General features: G+C 44.6%; 1 protein-coding gene across 4 annotated transcripts in view; it reads left to right on the forward strand.

Moving 5' to 3' along the window:
* The window catches only part of CDH5 (cadherin 5), a 243126-nt gene that overhangs the window by 203809 nt on the left and 16942 nt on the right, over positions 1–22375 (forward strand). For all 4 annotated transcript variants that reach the window (XM_078670396.1, XM_078670395.1, XM_078670394.1 and 1 more), the window contains exon 11: positions 14129–14374. In XM_078670396.1, coding sequence (XP_078526522.1) covers positions 14129–14374 — 246 coding nt within the window. The remainder of the gene's footprint in view (positions 1–14128; positions 14375–22375) is intronic.

The following is a 22375-nucleotide window of genomic DNA, read 5'->3' on the forward strand; positions in this document are numbered from 1 at the left end:
TCCCTACCTGGGGGTGCTCTTCGACGAGAGGGGGTCGTGGGGCCCACAGGTTAGGGCAAAAAGCCTATCGGTGACTAGGTCATCGGCAGCCCTTATGGCCTTTTCTAAAGGATTGGGGGGTAGGCCAATGGAGGCCCTACTGAAGGTTTACAGTTCAAAATGTTTGTCAATCGCCATGTACGGTGCCCCAATTTGGGGTTATGCACAGCTGGAACCTATTCAGAGAGCCGAAAATAGGTTCTTGCGCTCATTACTGTCAGTCCCCCCATCAACCCCAACTTATTCCATTCACTCGGAGGTGGGTATGGATTATATAACAGACAGGCTTAATTTGGCTCCGCTGATCTACTGGCTAAGGACGTGGCTTAACAAGGAGGTAACCTGAACCACTCTATTATGGAGGATGTTATGTCATTGGAGCACTACAAAAAGATCCCTTGGCTGGATTATCTGAGGAAGTCTTTTCATCGGCTAGGAAGACCGGAACTTTTTGAATCCCCTTTATGTATAAGAATCACAGACGTAGTTTTGATCAAGAGGCAGTTCTTGACCTTGGCAAGATCTATCCGAGAGGAAAAAGAACTCCAGAAGCCCAAGGTGAGGTCACATTATTTGACAAAATGTTCTACTGCCATGGAACCTTACCTCACTATAGTTACTAGACCTTTTCACAGGTTCCTCCTGACAAAACTTAGATTTAATCTGATTCACTACCAACTGGGAAATTATCCATCTTGGGCTAAGCCAGAGTCAGCCCCCCTTGCTCCTGTGACAACCATTCAATTCAGGATACCACTCATTTTGTCTTTTTTTGCTCATTGTTCTTAGTGCCCCGAAATAAATATTTGCTTCCAATTCTAAGGGAGGAGGGCTTTAAACAAGTTAAACCGGCACTCCTTTATTTACAGTCTATGAGTACCACTCGCATAATATTCTGTATGGGAAGTTTCTCGGCCGCAGCAGCGCGCATTAAAGATAAACATGTATTCATTGACTGTACCTAATGATTTCCCTTTACTGTATATTACATTGATATTTTGCACAGCCTTCTGCTTTTGCAGACATTGCCTTAATTAATTCTCTTTTAAGGATGTATTGTAATACTCTGGATATGTATTTTAAACTTTTTAAATATGATCGTAGCTGAAGCAACTTGTAAATGTACTATTAGCACTTTTTGTATCGAATGTCTTTTTATGATTTTCTTTTAAATCGAATAAAGTATTTTGACTGACTGACTGACTGACAGTTCTGAAGTACAAAGCATAAGCTTTCCCATAAGATAAAAGTGCAATACAAGCACTTATTTATGTGAAAGCACACAACATCTGCCCAATCAAATGCAGTAAGACAAGGACATCACTTTCAGTAGTATTTCTTAAATCTATTTTTTGTTGATCCCATTAGGGAGGGAAACAGTGCACTGTCAAGCCAGGCCTAATAACAATGATAGCTTTAGAACAGTCATCATAGTTACTACCTTGATTAAAGGCAAACAAAATCTCTTGAAGAACATAGGGTCTGACTTAGATCTTGGTGGATAGCCTACTACGTCATAATGGAGATGGATAACCTGTCTGCAGAAATATAAGTCTCATTAAATCCTAAGTGACGGAGTAACCCATCCGCCAAGATCTAAATCAGGCCATAGACTTCTCATTAGTTCAGTAATCCATTTGCATGAGCATTTTGTTTAATTTGCTCTACTACCATCTTGCCACTGAGATGAGGATAAAAGCTATTCTTTCCATTAACTGGACTATTGAAAAATTCTATTTCCCTTTTCACTTGGTTCACACTTCCTACCAATGGATGATTTAACCATCTCCTCAAAGGTTTCCTTATTGTTTACTGTTGTTTTTTTCCCTTGTGCCCATAACCATTGCAAAAGAGGAAGAGTCTGGGATTTCTGAGGTCAGTAACAATTGACACATTTTTACTGGCAATCACTTCTTGAGTTTCTATAGGTTTCACTCTAAATTGCCTTATCCTATTTTGCCAACCACCACTTATCTTTCTCCTATCAGCAATTTCTATTAATGTTCTGATATTTTGCTTGCTATTTTGAAACCCCCGAAAAGTCCTTTTAGAAGGTTCAGATGGCTAACATGTGATCACACTTTGCATGCTTTATGCCATCGTGTGATTACATTGCACACCTGTTGCTCAGCAACTTAGTTCCTTCCAGGGTAAACTGCTGCTGGCTGCTCACAAAATACATTTGCTATCTCTCTTCAACTATTCTCAGTATGGCAATGGAGAGAGTTAAGGGAGTACCAGGTGCCCCAGACAGCAGCAAGGAAAGTAATGTTGGGTCTAAACAAGCATTTGCAATGCAATAAGTCTCGCATTACTGAAAGTTTGAGCTATTGGCATGGCATTAATATCTGAAATGGAAATAGCACAAACTTTCACTAATGCGAGACCTAGTGCATTGAAAATGCTTGTTTCTTAAAATTATCCTGCCTTTATATGCAAGCCGAATTTGTGTCCCTGAGCATGGCAGGCTTTGCAACCCTGCAGAATCGCTGCACTTAGTGGCAGAGCCCTGTGCCCCCACCTTTCCCTCCGACAGCCAAGGATGAGGAAAATCATGAGGGTAATAAACCCAAGAGCCAGCGGCGCCCTCTTTAGGGACACTGCGCTCAGTGTCAAAGTAAAAAAAAGAAATTGCAACTGAGCGTGGTGTCCCTTAAGCAGGTGCCCCGCTCCGTGTTAAAGTTAAAAAAAAATGCAACCAAGCACAGCGTCCCTGAAGTGAGCACTGCACTCAACATGCAGATACAAAAAAACAGCTGCCATTGTCCCCAGTGTCAATAAATAATATAGTGCTCACCCACTTATAAGGCAGACCCTGTAACAAGCCAAATAAAAGGTCCAGTCATTATGGGTGGTAACTAAAGGAGACAAGGCGGTACCAAGGAGAGACTAACAAGCCTTCCTGCAAATCAGAAGCCAGCATTTAAGAAGTACAATGACACAAGCCAATGACAAATATGGGCAGAGAGTGGGCGGGGCTTCCATTACATACTCTATTACAGCATGCCTTGCAGAGAGAGCAGTGCATGCGCGCTGCTGCTAGGCTCGACCTAAAAAAACAGTATATGTCTCCGTGGAGCGAAAGGGCACAGAGAAGGCTGTCAATAATAGCTGTGATGATGAAAATAGCATGGTTGGCCATCTGTATAGCTCATAGTGTCAGCAGGATTAATTTTAGGTACTTAGATAAGTATTAAACTCACATGAATAACTGGTAGCTATTTAGCACTTGTTATCACACTTGCTCTTCCACTGCGTTTTAATTAACAGGCAGTCTGCTTACCATCAGCACTTACTTTATACATCCATGAAGGATCAAATGCGTTGTTAGTCCCCTTGTGATGTAAATCTGTGACCTGCAGGTTGCACGCAGATCCCTGCACCAATTGTCGTGCAGTCACTCTCCCACACTGCTTCAGAGAAAGCAGGCTGGGTTTAGAGGTGTCCAAACTCTGAACCAGGCAAGGCATGCCCATAAGTCCAGTAGCACCCCCTCCCGCCATTTAGGTGCAGCGACCCACCACCTGCCCTGCGGCACGGCTGCTGACCTACTGCCAGAATAGGCTCCCTGAGTAAACCATATCTCTGTTGCTACGTTACTGCTAGACCACTGATCATATGTCTCTTCTAATCCCTGTTGCTGGTGACGCAGCAACAGTCAACGTTTCTGCCTTGAGCAGGATTATTAATGTAATCACATTTTTTTCATTGAATTTACACTTGAATACGTCCTTTACCTGTTCCTGCAGCACACCTATGATGAACAGCCTTATCCCACGCGTGTCATAATAAGAGCCCCACAGAGAGCGTAGCCGCATTGGCAGTATTGTGATGTAAAATGAAGCATCCTAGGGACGTACTACAAGCTTCTGTAACCCCTGCGGCGCCAGCCCCCCCCCTCAACCTGTTATGTATTCCCTAACCGTCCAGAGGCACCATTCAGCCCAAGGGAGATACATTTCTGTGAGAGATGGGAGATTAGGGGGTCCTGTTCACATTCTGCAGGGGCCCCATCATTTTGCATTACGCCACTGAGGAGCACCCGTCGAATGTGTTGAGGGGTCCTGGAGTCTTCCATATCTCCGATATGCATTGGCTTTAGGCTCATTGGGGGAGGGGGAGGGGGGGGGTTGGGTCTGAGTGGTGGGGCCTGCTGCTCCGCAAGGATCTGTGCGTTACGTCCCAGCACAAGGGGGCTGCGTCCTCTCGTACCTGTGCACTGTTTACTTGGCCTATATAGAACGCCTCCATTGATAGGGGTATTAGAAGATGTTTGAATAAATGTTAGCAAATGACACGATAAATAGTAAGGAACGTTTGCTTATGGCAGCAAGCTTATCTGTTCATAAATGTGTTTTTCCTATGTGTGTGCGAGGAAAGAAACTTGCACCGGAGAACAGCATGAAAGAAATGTTTAAATTAGTCTTAAATAAATCTTTAAATGCCTGGTGAATTACATTTACTTTGAATGCACATATCTAGCGTTTGCGAGAGAGGGCGCTAAGGCGCTAAATTCCGAAAATATGCTTACTCGCTTTCTGCATTCACAGAAACCTGCATTATTAAACCCCATTTTTTTCAAAAACTTCTAAGATTATATGAAAACTACCCCAAAGGCAGAGAAAAGCGTTTTCATCCAACGACTTAGAGTTTTTGTCTTAGATCAGAAAGGCACAACAACATATCCTCAGAAATTATTCATAAGAACGTGCTTCCCTATCCATATTATATTACGAGCTGCAAATAAACTATCAGGGAAATGGCTCCTTGCAGAGGAGAAAGGAAATATTAAAAGCTCCTTTCACTTCACAGAGCAGTGGAGAACAGAAATATTAAAAGTTCCCTTCACTTCCCAGTGCAGAGGCCCGCGGGTGCCAGGGACCCTTCCGCGACAGTGAGAATCTGTGCCACTTTGTGAACAACGCACACTAGAGCTGATCTCACATCTGCTCCTCTGTCTAGCAGCTCCATGTCCTATGATGAAGCGCAGTGCGCCATGTCGATTAAAGAAAACACACACTAATAATAAGCAGCAAGGGGCGGAAAGCAACAATTAGATAATTTTTTTTAAACGAGTGCTGCCAACCAACTCTTCAAGAATGAAAGCTGAAGATAACCGTATTTGGCCGGAGCTCCTCTGTCTTCGAACGGAAGTTGCATATGGGCTGCCGAATGAGTTATGAGGCAGCAAAAAAGAGTGACACTAGCGTGAACATATGTCAAGCAGCAGGCGGGACCCAAGTGTTTTTTGACTACAGCAGGTCTTGCATACAGCACATGCGTGCTGCCTAGGCTTGACCTAAAAAACAGTGCTTCAACCTCCGCAATCTATGGCAAGCACTGGCAAAGTCAACAGGCCTTGGTTCAAAAGGCTGAGCTATTGACTTTGCCAATGCTTTTATTGGCCCTACTCAAACGCATGCATCATGACAAATGTGCATGCAAGCAGACACATGTGCATGCAAGCAGACACATAGCAAGCAATTTCGCAATGGGTGTGCTAGTAAAGGGGAATTGCAGTATGGACAAAACAAACGTTATCTTTATCCATTCCTACATCTCTAACAATGAGCAGAATGTTCATTTGTTTTCACATTGTCTGCTTGGGCTTTGAAATCTATTTGGATTTTTTTTTATTGGATGGCCCCATTCCATGATGTGATACCAAAGGGGGTGATGGACCACTGATGAGAGTGCAGACATCATGTTGGATGCACATGTGTGCATTGTGATGCAAGCAAAAACAGTTGTAGTTACATCTGGTATCCATTTTCAATTTATCATTCTAACATGGCGGACACCCATGTTATAATGGTGAATTACAAGTAAAGAAAATCTAAAAGAACACAGGAACATGCAGTGGTTCTGAAACAATTTTAAGAGTCAATGTTACAGCACCCCAGCTATAGTGTTTGTGAAAAATCTAATCATCACACAAAGACCAAGTGTAGCAAATGAGCCACACTCATTCGAAAATAGAGTAGTAAGGGTGTGTTATGTAGCTTTCGATGCATTTTGGAGCACACGGTCACACACACATTATTAAATCATGGTGCAATATGGCACTACAATTTACAGACAGCACATTTGTCATTGAAATGGCTGTAAAATGTACACAGGCGTGAAATTTTACTGCTAAATTACAATCTGTGGAAATCGGGGGTTCAGAGAATGACTATCATTTGCACATAACATCCAGCAGCCTTCTCTTGCACACTCTTTGTACTCCAGCAAGATGGTCATATAATTCACTTTTCAAAATCCTCTCACTGTGTAGTTTGAGAATGAGAAGTAAACACCGACCTCCATGTTAAACAAGTAAGCAGCAGCTTGACATTTGACCTCTATCTTTGAAAGCACAGAAACATGACAAGATAAAGACAACATTTAAAAGCATCTTTAATACTTATGTACCTTCTGAACTCCAGCATGATTATTTATGGAGGTGCTGCAGCACCCACACACCTCTATTTCCAGCTCGTATGGGAACAAATGAGAACGATAACAAGGAAACATATACACTCCCATGGAGTGCTGAATGAACACCAAAAAGAGTACCATTAAGTCAGCAGTGGAAGGATTCAACCCATCCAATCAGAACACTCTGAAACCGAAACCCTGGTTGGTAAAAACTCAAGAAAATGAAGGATAGCCATCAAATTAAAAGCATTCACCTGAGATTGCCAACAAAGCTATCCAATCATGAGCAAGGGGTGAGCCAAAGCATTCTGCGGATTGGATAATCTACTCGATTTGGCCTCTCAAATAAGTTGCAGCCAGTGCTAAAAGCAAAGACAAAAAAATATTGACCACATCTCAAAAGACTGTATGGTTCAAAACAGAAAAGAAGATGCACCACCTGACAATAGCATATCTTCAATAATTAGAGTATTGGAAGTAATAGGTGTATCTCTGCTCCCAAAATCGATTTAGTTTGTTGTCTTTATGCCCTTCCCACTTATAAGAAACCTGGAGGTTTAATACACATTTGAGACCATTATAATATATGGTAAGTTTGATGCAATAAAATATGAAAAACTTGATTCTGTTCTTTAGGAAACTTTCCATGCCCCAATCTTCGATTCCCCTTAATATTATTAGAACATGGCTAAGGATTTGCATTAACAATTACAAGGCAATTGTAATTAATATGTCATTATGTCTGCAAGGGACATTGACTGACACACAGCATTCTTTATGTTCTCCCCAAAATGCCATTGCAGCCCAAAATGATACAAATGCACACCATTGTTTTTTTTATAAATAATTCTATGTCAGGACCGGAGGCAAGGTTTACGCTCGTCTTTCTCCACTTTATTTTCCACAGCAACCATATAACATTAACAATCTTTCTATCCCATGAACACTAGGGAAGGAAGAGAAACAACAACCAGTCAGAGCCTACCCATCTGAATATAGTCTATCAATGGACTCTAAGCCCCCTCTTTCTTCGCTGCTCCAGCAGCCGTTCAGTTAACTGCTTCCTCTAACAAATTTGATGTTTGTGCAGCGTGATATTGATGAAATTTTGTGCAGATATTGCTTTATTGCTGCTATTGCCGTATAGATTTCTTTTAGGGGCCCTCGGTATCACTCTCTCCAATCCTAACCGGCTTACTGGTATCATTCAGGGGGTGCAAGGGAGCGATGCAGCGTATAGGCCACTAGAGGGTGCCCTCAGACCACAGAGTCTCTCCTGGGGCTCCTCAGTGGCTCCTCAGTGGCTGCATGCTTGGTTTCCTCACAGCGGGAGAGCCGATACACAAGCTGTGAAGCCTTGGACCCTCTGTTGCCCGAAGGCAGCCTGGAGCCTGACACCTGCCTTGCAGGGGACCAGCCCAGGTTGCAGCCATCTGCTTAACAAGGGTGAGAAGGTCCCTGTAAAACAAATTCTTGGACTCGCTTGATTGCAGGTGGGCCTAGCGCCACCCAGAGGTAGGATGCAGGCATCCCAAACCACATTCCTGGAGGAGGACTCTGCCTCCCCCTTACCTCTGGATGAGGAATTCTGAAAGGTGGTGCACGCCTCTATATAGCATGCTTTGTCAACTACCCTAGCGCCACTACAACAAAAATATTCTGAATTTGCGCAATCACACTAGACGCCTCGCTCACTCCCCATGGGAATGCCTTCCCAGTACTAAGAGGCCCTATGAACAAGGGCTGGATAAAGACTTTTGAGCACATTTAAATAGCTTTCCTTCAATCTCATCCCCACAGCACAGAATGTGACCCTCTCGCCCTCAGACACCTATGATCCCTTAGGGGATGATGACTCATAGGACGGATCGTACAACGAACTGCGCCTCTGTAGACCTTGGCCCTCGCCCTTAGATGACACATCCTGACCACAGCTGAGCCTTGGGTTCTCAGGCAGACAATTTGGTAGCAGACATGCCGGACCTGGAAGATCTCCTACACCCGAGTTCCTCTATTTGGTCCCCAGCGACAAGGTGAACGTTTATATGGCGGGGTGCCTGCGGATGTCCCTGGAGAAAAATGTTAGAGCCCATCTGCATGAGGAATGGCTTCACCCATCATTGGATGGGAAAGTTGCTCTGACCCCGAAGATAGACCCTCCCATGGCCACGTTTTTGGCTAAATATGTACAAGAGCCTAAGAAGAGAATTGACCGCTCCTGGTAATCGTGCCAGGATAAACTGCTGGATGTCACTTGCCCTTTCACTAAGGAGGACGCTATACAGTCGTGATCTGTAATGTTCCCTGGGGTTCTCTCTGGTTGGGCGCAGTGGACAGTCCTTTTCCTGGGCAATGCGAATTGTGCATTTTCAAACTGAGAGGCGCCGCTCTCTGCTCATAAAGGTGGACCCGAAATTGGGTGACCTGGCCTCTTAGGAGGGGGCCCCTCAGCACAAGGAGGCCTGTTTGGTGATCCTATCATTAAGGAATTGGGCACGTTTGTTGCCATGTTTAATTCACTACATAAAACGCAGGCCACCATCAAAAAGATTTTCAATTCAAAGGTTCTTTGGTGGGGCTGGGCGTGGAAGGGGGTGCACGTCAAGCTGCTTCCTGTTCAATGCCACACAGAGAGGTCAAGGCTCCCGTTCGGTGCACTGGCAAGACCAAGCTAAGTACCTCCCATCCAGATGTTTCCAACACAACCGCGGGGCCAGAGGTGGAGGCCATGGAGCCTAAGGATCTGCCCAAAGTGAGAACTGTCTTTTCTTCCCAACTAAGAGTAGTAGGACGTTTGGCTCTGTATCTGGAGAACTGGAGAGCCCAGACTTCGGGTGCATGGGTACTCCAGGTGGTTCAAGGTTTCCATGTAGACTTCTTGGGGAAAGTAATCCAGACCTCTCGGCCCCATCTCTTTATTTCTCCAAGGAGGACTCGGGGCTCATCGATCAAGAGGTGTCAGAACTGTTGTCCAAAATGGTGATGCTTCAATGACCTTGTAGCAAGCAGGGTTTGTAAACAATCTTTTCCTGGTGGAAAAATGAGACAGAGGCTTCTGCTCGGTCATAAATATTTGAGAATTCAACGAGTTGCTCAAATACTGTAGTGTAGCTCCTATATTCCCAATAGGCTCTGCGCATTGGAATAAAATATCCTATAGATGTGACGTAGGACTTGTGTCTACTAGGTCTCTATCGAATATATTAAACTTAATTGTGAGTGCCAGCTAGCTCAGAGGTCACTAGAAACTTTCTTGAATGTACAAGAAGGGATTAGTTTCTGAAAACCGCATAAACATGACAACTTTGTTTCCCCAAGATAAAACTGATCTTCAGAGTCGTGGAAACAATAGATAGATATTGTACTCAGTCAATCGTGCATGCTTCGTTTCACCAGAGGTGCAGAGAAATAGAGAGACGGGCATTTTTAATAAAAGTATTTATTGAACAGTCTTCTTTCTCATGCAGAAGAAATGAACTGCTACAATCGTAATGCTGGCTGTAAAGTATAATGCGTACAGCAGGAAGAGTATTATAAAATAATACTGTAAAAGCATGGTATGGTTTCTAAGCCATAAAATACATACATGAATAAATAAAGACTAAAAGTACTCAACTGGTGCTTCTAAAATACGCCTACTCCAATGTACCTAACCTAAGTCTAGTACGAGGGAAGAAGTAAGTGTGGTGTAGCATAAGTTTAGTATTCTTTTGCCAAGAATCTATCCAAGATTTCTCTTAGGGTCTAATCAGCTTCGTACCTTGGTTTAGAATGAAGGAGGTCTGGTATCTCTCTGTCTCAGGACTCGATTTCCCAACACCCCGCAAGGGGAGCTTGGAAACACTGGAGCTGGATTTCTCAGGAAAGAGAAAAGACAGCGTCTCTCTCAGTGTGTCTGCTGGAGGGTCGGCTTCCTTCGGCACTTGCTGTAGCGAGCTGCCTCGGGCAAGTAGATAGTCGAACTGCTCCAAACCACCGTGTGTTTGCTTGGGCAAGTGTGGGCATATTTATACCTTGAAGGTGCCAAGTTTGATGTAAGGTTGGACAAAATAATGTCATCAAAGAGTCTCAGTTTTTTAAAACTCCATGAGTTCTTGGCAAATCAATATTCAAGCAAGGGGAAGTCCCTAACTGCTGAAGCCGAGTTTTCATAGAAATCGTTGTGGATTTTCGGAACTAGTGGAAGTAGCCACACCGTATTTGGACTGCATGAGCTATGTCTAAATATGGTTATGATTTCTATGCCTATATAAGGATATGGTCATTTATACATATATAAGGGCATGAATCGGGAAAATTACACTAGGGTCCTAAAATGCTATACAACAATACGTCACTTCAAGATGGAGGGAATCCATCTCTGAAGAGACTTGTTGAGACCAGGAAATTAGTTGGTGAGATTGGACCTAAAGGATACTTACCTGACGATTCTATATTTTCCTCCACACTGCCACTGCTTACAGTTTCTGTGGCAGAAATAGGTATTTGAGTTCCAGACACTACCCTTTGATCTATTGTCCGCCCCTTGGTGCTAGACCAAGGTTCTGAAGCAGGCGATGGAGCTGCTACACGGCCAGCATATCCAAATGATTGTTTATCTGGACAACATCATATTGAAGAATCAATGTCCTTAGGTACTCTTGGATCAACTCCAGATGACAGTAAATTTGTTGGAGCAACTGGGTTTCATGATCAACAAGAAGAAATTGCTACTAGTCCCGGCCCAACAGATGATGTTTCAGCATTTTGTCATAGATTCCAAGGAATCAGACACTCGGTCTGCCTTCCAAAAAGATGTTGAAGATCAAACACGAGATCAGGAAGATGCTTTAATGGAAGAACAAGTCCCTCGTCATCTGGCCTGTCTAGTGGGTTTACTCACCTCATCGATACAGACAATTTTTCCGGGCCCTCTTAACTACAGGGCACTCCAGTGACTGAAGCCATACCATCTCCGCTGGGGTCTGAGGAATTTAGAGTCTGTTCCCCTGATGGCAGAAGTGCAAGAAGCGATGCAGTGGTGGCTCATGCACATGGAGGCATGGAATGGGAGAGCTATCATGATAGATAGAATCTGACGCCAACAAAACAGGTTTGCAGAAGTGTATTTACAGGAGGAGCGTGATCATCAGAAGAATGGAATGAGTATATAAATTGCTTGAAACTTCTGGCTGGCTATTTTAAGGTTTGATGTTGGACCATGGAAAAAGGGAGCTGTTGTGTCCTGTTGAAGATGGACAACATCTTAGCGGTCCATTACATCAATCATCTGGGAGATCCTCATTCCAGGATGCAAGCGGAACTGGTTTAGGAGTTCCAGAATTATTGATTAGACCGTCACATTTCCACAGGGGAGTATCTCCCAGGGACTGTCAACAATGTGGCAGATTGGCACTCACAGTCCCTCCAGGATCTCAGTGTAGGGAATCTGCATCCAGAGGTCTTCGGGGTGATTCAGGCACACTAGGGACCATTCACAGTGGACTTGTTTGCCTCTCGTCTGATTGACAGGTAGACAAATATTTCAGCTGGAGGCTGGATCCACAAGCAGCAGCTACAGATGCCTTCCTTCAGTATTGGAGCAGAGAGACAAGGTATACCTTTCACCCATTCATAGTGATCATGTGGCTGCTAGTGCAGTTCCGTCGTTAGTGGGCAAACCTGGTGGTCGTCACTCCATTTTGAAGGTCTCAAGTCTGGTTTCCAGTGATAATGGAACTTTCTTGGGATTTTCCAATCCGTCTACCCCACAGACCAATTCTCCATCGGGACAATCTGGGGAATCCCCATCACATGATCCAAGCTGGGTCGCTTCGTCTAATGTCATGAAGGATTACAGGAGTGGATGGACGATCAGGGGACTTTCAGAAGCCGCGGAGGGTCTCATGTTGAAGGCCTGAGTGAAAGAAACAAATGAGATGTGCAGATCCACTTGGGTGTGACGGCTGAGTTGGTTTTCAGAGGAATACAGATACCGTGGAATCCAATGTCATCCACATCTTGAATTTTCGGACTTCCTTGATGTCGGATGGGTTGACCTATCGATCAGTGAATATATTTAGGTCAGATATATCGGTTGGGACACCTTCCCATTGATGACTTACCTGTTGGGAAACATCCTTTTGTCAGGAAATTGATGAGGGGAAAAAGATTGTCTGTTCCACCGGAACCTCAGTACTCTGCCATCTGGGATGTCAGTAAGGTTCTCAACCTTTTTCTATCATGGCATTGTAATAAATATCTTAGCAGTAAACAATTATCAGGTAAGTTGGCCATGTTATATACCTCCTTTCATATAAATGAGTGTCTGATGTGAGAGCCCTGGATATTACAAGGTAGGGTATTCACCCCGGAAGTGGTTACTTTTCACATCGCTAGAAATACTAAATCTAACTCTAGAGTGGCCGCTTATTCCGTTCTTCCTACAAATCCCAAATTATATGTGGTTCGATGCCTTAAAGCCTATGAAATGTTTCGGAGGAGGTTCGCCCAGTAAGGGAACACCACTTCTGATATCCTTATGTAAGCAGTTCAAGGCGGTGTCTTCCCCAACCATTGGCAGATAGGTGAAGTACGTTATGCAGGAGGCTGGCATAGACATTTTGATTTTTGGTGCCCCCACGGCTGAAGGGGCCATGGCTTCCAAAGTCTTCTCTCTGACTCAACTGGAAGATATCTTGTATATGGCCAATTTGTCGTCCGACGCAATGTTCAAGATTTTTTATTTTCAACCAGTGGCTAATATGGCTACACTAGTCATCGACTACCTTTGAAATAGCATAATCCTCACCTCCGGTCTTGACATAGAATGTAACATTTCCTAGCTTTAGTAACGGAAAGTTTCAGTTCTACAAAGGACACTGAGGAGAGGATTATCCCCACCCAAGTCGGATGATCTCTCTATTTTACCCGCTCTACTGACGCTATGGACATCAGGCGTTTGACAGATGTTTAGTATAACATATTTTGATTACATTGATGGAGGTGTAAATGCATTTTGTCATGTATAAAATGATGCGGAGGTATATTTGTTCTGCTATTGTGCATGATTGTTTCTCCTCCAGTATCTTTGGATGGATGAGTTATGAGGATTTGTTTTTCATGCAGGAAGTGAATCTTCTAAACAGGATTGAACAATGTACAACAAAGCTATTTGTTGCACGAAGAAAGAGGGGGCCTAGAGACCGTTGATGGACTATATTTGGATAGAGACACTCTGATTGGTTGCTTTGGTTTCTCAACCTTCCCTAGTGTTCATGGTAAAGAAAGTCTTTTGATGCTGTATGGCTGCTATAGAAAATAAAGTGGAAAAAGAAGAGCATAATTCTCAAGTCTGTGTCCTTAATAGAATTGAAACTTTACATTACTAAAGCTATGAAATTTAACATTCTACACTGCCTGAGTTCCTGGCTGTCATAAATGATCTAGACATCTTCCAGAACTACACTTCTATATACATACTGTAATGACAGGGTCTATATTAAGCCTTATTTTCTTATATTTTACTTATTTTCCAATGCTATTTTAATTGATATTTGTGTATTAAGTGCCTGGTTTGTGAATCACATGATCCCAGTGGCAATGTGCACCTTCTCTAGGTGAAGGAGAAAGACTTTGCGTATCAGGTAACTCTGTGCTCATTAGGTCATTGTTTTCTCATTTTGTGCAGATAACACAGCCAGCATCATTGTGACATACGGAGGACTGAGTCATGAAGAAGCCAAATTCCACTACCTGCTCATCAATATCTCTGACAATGGCAATCCAGCTCAGACCAGCACGAACACTCTGACCATTGGTGTCTGTACCTGCAATGAGAAGGGAGAATTCAGTGGCTGTGATAAACCTGCTAAACAGGTTGGAGTCAGCGTGCAAGCACTGGTTGCCATTTTTGTCTGCATCCTAACCATTTTAGGTAAGTTTCATTATATGCACTAATATATGTATTTTCATGCTACTTTTTCTGTTTTCTCGGGCAACTGAAATTACTTTCATGTATGCAAATGTCCTCAATTAGGCATAGAACATCTCCAATGAGTGGTATTTCGACCTACACAACATGTTTCATTTTGTTCCATGAAACTACCTCGAGGTACCTATAATGTGGATATGAAAGAGATTAAATGCAATATGTTAAAAACTTTGCAGAGGTATAGCTCCATGACTTCATAACAAATACCTAGTGACCCTCTGAATATTCAATGCCCTTGGGGGTACTTTTCAAGCAATGTCATCTCCACCCTCCAAATGTAGAAAGGAGAAGAATACAGCACAGGTCCATCTCACCTAAACCTGTGATGACTTCTATAGGAATGGTAAGGCTGCAGCCCCATAGGTAGCTATGGTCAGTTCCACTCTTTCTTGCATCTGGTACACAGCAATGTGAAACCACTCTGAGAAGACATCCTCCCTGGACTTAAAACATTGAAGGAGGCTGCAAGAATTATCTCTGTGGAAAGCGTATTGTAAAGAAGGTAACTGCATTGTAAGATATCCTTTGTTTGTGTAGTGTTTACATCTCATTCAGAGGAGACTGAAGAAGACAGGAACAGGAAGTGAAAGAATGTGATCTTAAGTGGAGGTTTATCAGGAAGCCTCTTAGGTCCTGTTTTAATATGCTTCACGCAATGGAGCACTGCAAGAACATTTACAGTCCTGTGTAGCACAAAGGGGAAAACATAGTACAGCTTCAGATTTAGCCACCGATGAGGCTGGTCACAACAAAAAAAGGCTAGTCTGCATGATGCTCAGCCTTCACTCTGGTGGAAATGAAAGCCAGTAGTGTCTAGAGTAAGATTCATAACAAGGTACACCCTTTACCACAATTGGAGTCAAGCATGTAAAATCGATGCTTAAGTGTAAAGTCCACGTCACATGTAGTTATACCAGGTGATGTATGACACCTTGGTTGCACCTGATATCAGTTGGAATTAGGATTGCTGCAAAGCGATATCACGTTACCTTAGTCGATCTACCTTTGGGCGGAATGGAGCAAGACATATATGTTTTGGAGCAGATACACCCCGTTTGCCGAAGGTAACAGGGAGTTGGCGCAAATCGGTTTTGGCACTGCACATGGGTTAACATTCAGCGCAAAATAGCTTTTGCGCATAAAAGTAAGCATTACTACTGTTAGCACTGTTTTGCAGCACCTAGCTTTGTGCAAGCACTGGTTCAAACCTTCAGCAAATCTGGGCTTTGGTTTTCCTCCTATCTTTTTATAGTCGACTAGCATACGTGTTGGTCTTTTCCCATCCAGTGAAACTGCTGTGTACAATTTAATTCATTATACAATAATGAGTAAGAGACGTTAGCTATCCCAATGCTGCATATATGAAGCAGACCCAGAGGAGGACAATTCAAAAGTTGTTTCTAATGAAAAGCATATTGCTAATTTGGGATATATTGTGGCATCCAAGTGTTTTAGTTTAATTCTGGGTTAATTCTGCCTCTTTAGAATTGCAAATAAGAAAATTCAAACAACATATACATTACAAAATGAATATATCCTTTGATAATTCACACACTTGGATGCACACAATTACACTCACCCGCAAGTACACAGTAGCAGATATCATACATGAAGATACATGTGTTCGGTGGTTATGTGGCATCTCTGAGGTGATGTAAGTATTCCTAATTTTTAACACTCCTGCTAATGCTTTGCTGGAGCCCTGGTTGTAGGGTGAACATTCTTCATACAGAGCTGTCTGGGTTGTGCATTATCATTGTATATATGTATTTACTACTGCACCTAATGAAGGGATGCCAATTCAGCAAAATGCCAAGGGTGACGTAAGTGACATCATATACCTTTTGATGTCAATGATATCTCAATATTTCTCAACATGATCAGGTCACTTTGCAGTTACCAGCTCATCATATGCTCTGAGTATGGAGATATTAGTGCAGATCAGTATAGAAATGCACTGTGAAAACCCTCCAAATCTCTTAATATGCGGAAATTAGTATGAGGTTAAGGGGGAGTCTTGCAAACAGTTGAGGATTGAAACACCATTACTGCACCTCTACCTCAGACATTCTGTCACATCCACCTTCCTTCTTCTTTCAGTCTACCACCTAAATATTTACTCTACCTCTGGTGTATAGGCATGTCTTTCCTGTCACATACATCATAACTATGTGTCTCTTTCTCCCATCCTATCGCTCCATTCAACCAGCTAAGGGCCCCATTAGGATGGCGGGCGGACTTTAGTGCACCTGCAAACCTAGCAGTGTTGGTGCTGTGGTCCCGCACCGCCAATTAGGATGCGACTGCCAATGTGGCGGTCACATCCCACATCTTTGACATTGCGGCGGGTGCTGCTGTAAGCAGCACCGGCCGCAATGCCAAAGAGGCATGTTGTGCATTACCATGCACAACGTGGCAGGCACCGCGCGGTGCCTGCCACCTTGTGCATGGCAATGAGGGGGGGTACCATATGTACCCCCCAAATGCAGCTCCCCACCCCCCAGGGGCCCGCGACGGGCCCCCAAGGCAATTCCCATCAGCCTTTCCATGGCAGTAAAGCCGCCTTGGAAAGGCCTTCACAACCACCATCCTAATATGGATGGCAGTGCCTGCTAGGCACCACCACAATATTAGGAGCCAATTCCACCCGGCCGGCAATGGAATGATTGCCAACCGGCGGAAAAGTAGTGGACGCACTTTGCGTCCTCCGCGAAAACCCCCGCCATTGTAATATGGCGGGGGGTTTCACTGGTTACGATGTCGTAACGGACGCCATCTCCGGCTCGGCGGTGGCGAACGTCACAACATCATAATGAGCACCTTAGTCTCTATCTTGACTTACCTCTTCATGCACATTACTCTCTACAACTGCATTTGTCTACCTTTTGCCTTTGTCTGCTTTACCTTGCTCTCTCCTCTCTTGTTCTTTCTCTTTCTACATTTTTAGGTTTTGTCTGTACATTGCTTGCACTGGGCTTGTGAAATCTATTGTATTTACTATATCTTAAAAGGGACTTACTTTACTTTTGGTCTGTGTGCTTATCAGTTGACTTTTCCTCCTTTGCATTGGTTGTAGGCATTTTATTTCCTGTTGTTCCATTTGTCTTTCTCTTATCTGTCTCCTGTGGCCCAAGTACTCATTCTCATTCGCCGCTTCTCGCTTTGATGGGTGGAACTACTTTAATTTGCTTACTGCACACATAGCGTTTATTGTTTTTGCTTAAGGCTGCACAGCATTTACTGTTTGCATTTTGTTATCTCTCCCTGGCTGCACGCATTTAGAGCATGCTTAACATCATTTATCTCGTCCTGTCAGCACTCATTTATTTTTACATTGTTGCCTCTGTTGCCTTGTTTTATTACATTCTTGCCTCCGACGCCTTGGAACTAATTATTTAGCGTCACTGCATGTCAGAGATGCTTCTGTTGCTGTGATGAAATATTCTTTGTAAGGCGCACTGTTGCTGTGAGCAGCCAGTGGCCACGGCTGATTGCAAGCATGCACGCAGGCGAGTGGAGAACACCAGCTCACCATGCACCGTTAGCGGTGACTCTCTCCTGCCTTGCTGTAAGTTAGGTACGTTTTAATGCCTCAAATACGAATCACTTCCTTTTTATGGCCCATCATACAATAGGTGTAGGTATTAGACTATGTAACGCTACCCCGCTTACAAACCACATAATGTCGAAAGGTCGTGTTAGTCCTGTTGAGAATTCGAGTTCATAATCTGGGGATCACAAGAATTCGGCGCTGAGTTTTTACTCACTAAGCCGTATTGCCGGTGATTGGTTCAACATAATCTCCACCACGCTCTTATATACTGTGCCGGACATGTGCAAAACCAGAACAAATGGGCTGAATATTTGTATTTGACACATTTAAATAGTTCTGTTTTCTTTACTCATCCACCATCAACAGTTTAATAAGCCACAGAACGTGCAACCAGAGTTCATGTGATTTAAGGCTGGTGTGAGCTCCTAAAAGAATGAGCAATGCCTATTTGCACACACTCACTTAAAGACTCTACAGCAGTAGGAACATTCTATGTTCTGCAGACCACATGTTGTGTATTGCGTACCAGTCAACGCTCTCTTGGTTTCCCACACACTTATTACATTACAACAGCAGCGGTGCGTCCATTGGGGCGTAGGGGCGTAGCCCCACTAAGCTGCCCTGGACGCACCTAAACATTTTTTGGGAATTGCCTGCAAACAAACAATATTATAAAGCGCCACAGCGCAGCGCTTCAATCCGGGATACACCCGATTGAATCCGGAGACAGCAGAGAGTGCGCATGGGCAGGGGGTGGGGCTGTGAGAGTCTGCAGGCCAGCAGCAGCAGTACTGCGCATGAGGATTCCAGGCTTGCACCTAGCCTGAGCATGCGCGCTGCTAACCTGACAGTAGAGGGACCAAGGGGGTGATGCTTTTACAGCCCCGGGGTTTCAAAGGTGGCCCAGGGCGAGCAGCAGCGTGCCCCCCTAGCCGCCAGGATTGGCTGGTCCCACCGTGGCAATCCATTATTGGATGCCGCAGGTGGGTGGTGGCACACTGCCTCACTGCACTGCATATGGCCAATCACTGTGACTTCAGCATGTTAAGTCATGCAGTGATTGGCCATTCGAGTCGGGACCTGCGCGCGCCATGACGTTTGTTTCTGTACTGTGGGCCATGGCCGTCATTCGTGTAGCGTCTCAGGAGCGGCAAGCCAAGGACTGGTCGGTGTCCGATCGTGCAGCCTGCTTCTGTTGCAGAGGTTATTTAGGTCACAGTGTATTAACTTAAGGTAGGATTCATTTAGTTTCCGAAATGTCTGTAGTGTTCCCCAGACCGGGCTTCCACTTTTCCTGATCTGCCGCTGTCAGCTGTCCCGTCTCTTCTCTTTCTGTCTCACTCGCTGAACTTTTCCTGATCTGCCGCTGTCAGCTGTCCCGTCTCTTCTCTTTCTGTCTCACTCGCTGAAATGGTGCTTCCTTGTGCTGTGAGGATATACTAACAGGAATGTGTGCTCTGTGCCGCACCACCCACAGCAGCACAGATGCTCACTGTGCCACAGCACCCGCAGCCCTGAGAAGCGTGGGTGGTTTCTGTGCGACTGCCTTCAGAAGCGTGGGTGCTGCCCTCAGCACCCGCAACCTTAAGCGGTTTGGAATGTCGCACTGGACCTGGTGTTCTCTTGCCATCCAAAACACAAGGTATGATGGCACCTACCTAGGCACAGACCACGCCAACAGTTCCCATCTCTCCAGAGGACAGGATCACTGGGCCTGAGTGTACCAACCTTCCCTGTGCCAGGCATCATGGGTACGTTGGGCTGGTCATCCTGCACAGCTTGTATGGGCCTTCGCTAGATCTGTAGGGTGAAAGGCAAGAAGGGCATGTTCCTGTGGGGCCCGTGCAGGTCTGGCATGGATAGGTAATAAAAACCCTTTCTCACTTGCCAAAGAGGCAGAGAGGGCTCCTTCAGTGGAGGAGCGAGGCCTAAATAGGAATCTTTCACAGGCTGCAGAGCAGAGGTGAGCATTCCCCGAGAGGGGAAGATTAGGGACACAAGACCACCACATACCGGATTCCAACCCTAAAAGGAAAGGCCAGGTCACACAGTGTACGGCTAGTGCTAGTGCACTGCAGGAGTAGGTATCCAAGTAGGGTTTGGAGAATGAACTGAACCAGGGCTCGACTGTGTAGAGCTTCATAAGTCAGACATTCCCTCAGGGCCTGGCAGGGTGTCAATGCACACTATGGAGCCCTTGCGATTGCGATACGTACTGTGGGTCAGAACCACCACTACACCTCCAATGTGGCGCGGCATGTAGAGGGTGCCTCCAGAATCCACACGTCCTCACAAGGAAGTGGTTAGCAGGTGGGAGTAAGTCTGCAGAATCCACACGTCCTCACAAGGAAGTGGTTAGCAGGTGGGAGTAAGTCTGCAGAAGTCGACATTTAACCGTGTGGGTTTGTGGAAACCTTGTGATGGTCTGTAGAGTAGGCGGCATGCAGCACTCTGCAGATCCACAGAGTAGGCGGACATGCACCCTGTAGGTGTGTGGTACATAGGCATTATGTGCCCTGATGGGTTTGTGCAGAGTAGACCGCTATGCACTCCTGTGGGTTGTGCATTCCTTGTGCTGCATCGCAGAGAAGGTGAGATGTGCCCTTTGAGGGTTTCTAGAGAGTAGCCAGACACTCTAAGGAGCTTGCACAAGCACTAAAGGCTCATCAGTGACCCGACGCACCACCCTGCTGAATAATGTGGACACGGATACTCATGCTGCGTCATTTCCTGAAGGGTAACCCCACCAGGGGTTACCCTTCAGTCACTTCAGTCACTTAACCGCTCGATGCAGCCTAAAAATAGAGCCCAGAAAGCAGAAGTAGCAGAGGGATGGAGAGACAGCCGCAGTGAGAAAGCAACGGAGGGATAGCAGTAAAGAGATTGAAGAGCGAAGATGGGTGGCAGAGAATGATGGTCCTGTGGGCTGCCCTTCTGGTCAATATTTTTCAAGTTTAGTGGCGCTGAAGCACATTTTTTTTGTCACAGTAAACGTAATTATTTTTTATTACTGGGAATTGGGGTGTCTCCCTCCACAGGAAATTTGTGAAACGATTGCAAATATGCTGTGTTTTACAAAACAATGTTTTTATTATAGAACCGTGTCCAATCATCCAATGTCTGTGTAGAGGTTGAAGACTTGGCGGCAGGGCTCAATGAATGAATAGTTTGATGGGTGAGAAGTGGGTGGTTGATTAGTTCAACAAGTTTCAATCCATTTGTTTTTCCCCGTTTGTCAGAAGCGCTGCTGGCCGGAAACATGGCCAGCCCGGCCCCCAGCGACAAAACCGGTCCAAACAGCAGTAAAAAAACACCGCCCACTCTGCCAGCCTGCAGGGAAAACACTCAGTGCCCTGCATGCCATTCCAGGTCTGCCTACCGAACTTCACCTCTTATGTTATAACCACTGATATAGCGCACGAATCATATCGCACTAATAGTAATGGATAAAAACGTGACATAATATATTGACTTGCGGAATGCTCTCTTTTTACCTCGGCTCATGCAGCGAAGAGTTTCCCTGATGACTACAATAGGTTCCAGCTAACTTCCAACCTCTTATGTCAAACATTTTTGAGTTTAATTAGAGTTGCAGCTCTCCTGGGTAACACGTAATGTTTGCAGGAAATAAGATGCCAGGATTTCAAACTCGTTTTTATTCAGTTTTTTTTCTTATTTACGTGACCTGTTTTTCTCCTCAACCACCAGTCATCAGGAAATACATTCTAAATAAATGTGCCACCTTCACCCTGGTGCCTTTTGTTGTGTTGTATCCGGAGTGATCTTGTCGGATTTTAAACTCATACTCGCATTTTTCCATAGAAAAGATGAAAAATATTCACTTACCGAGTCAGACTTTTGGCCTTCCCAGAGCCGCACGAAAGAGCGCTGGGTTAGAAAATGTGCTGCGATACCTTGTCCTTGGCACTATACAAACACAAAGAAACTAACACAGTTCTCCGTAAAATTACTGCAGACCAGCTCAGTGCCGATCAAAGGCAAGGGAGGATGTGATGTAAAGAAAGGAAGAGCTGGTTAAATGTGAGCTGTCTCAGTCTTACGTTCACAATCAGTTGAAGTGACCATTACCTTTAACCAGTTTCTGGTGTGGTTCTTTTGTAACAATTTTTTTGCATTTCTTTGTCTCTTTTTCCATACTTTTGCTCCTGGTAAGATGTTTTAGTGCTGTTTGACTCCTTACTGCCACAGTAACTAGAAAGTAGGTGATATGCTGTATTTAGGCCTCCCCCAGCGAAGCGTTGACTTCCTCCGAGGTACTGGGAAGCTAAGTGAGTCCAGTGTTGGACCTAGAAGGTAGGCAGGGTTCTTCTTCAATTTTGTTCTTCAATAGTTAATTATCTATAGATAACTGACCTTGTCCATCTTTGCTA

The sequence above is a fragment of the Lissotriton helveticus genome, chromosome 12 (assembly GCF_964261635.1).
Source record: "Lissotriton helveticus chromosome 12, aLisHel1.1, whole genome shotgun sequence".
NCBI lineage: Eukaryota > Metazoa > Chordata > Amphibia > Caudata > Salamandridae > Lissotriton > Lissotriton helveticus.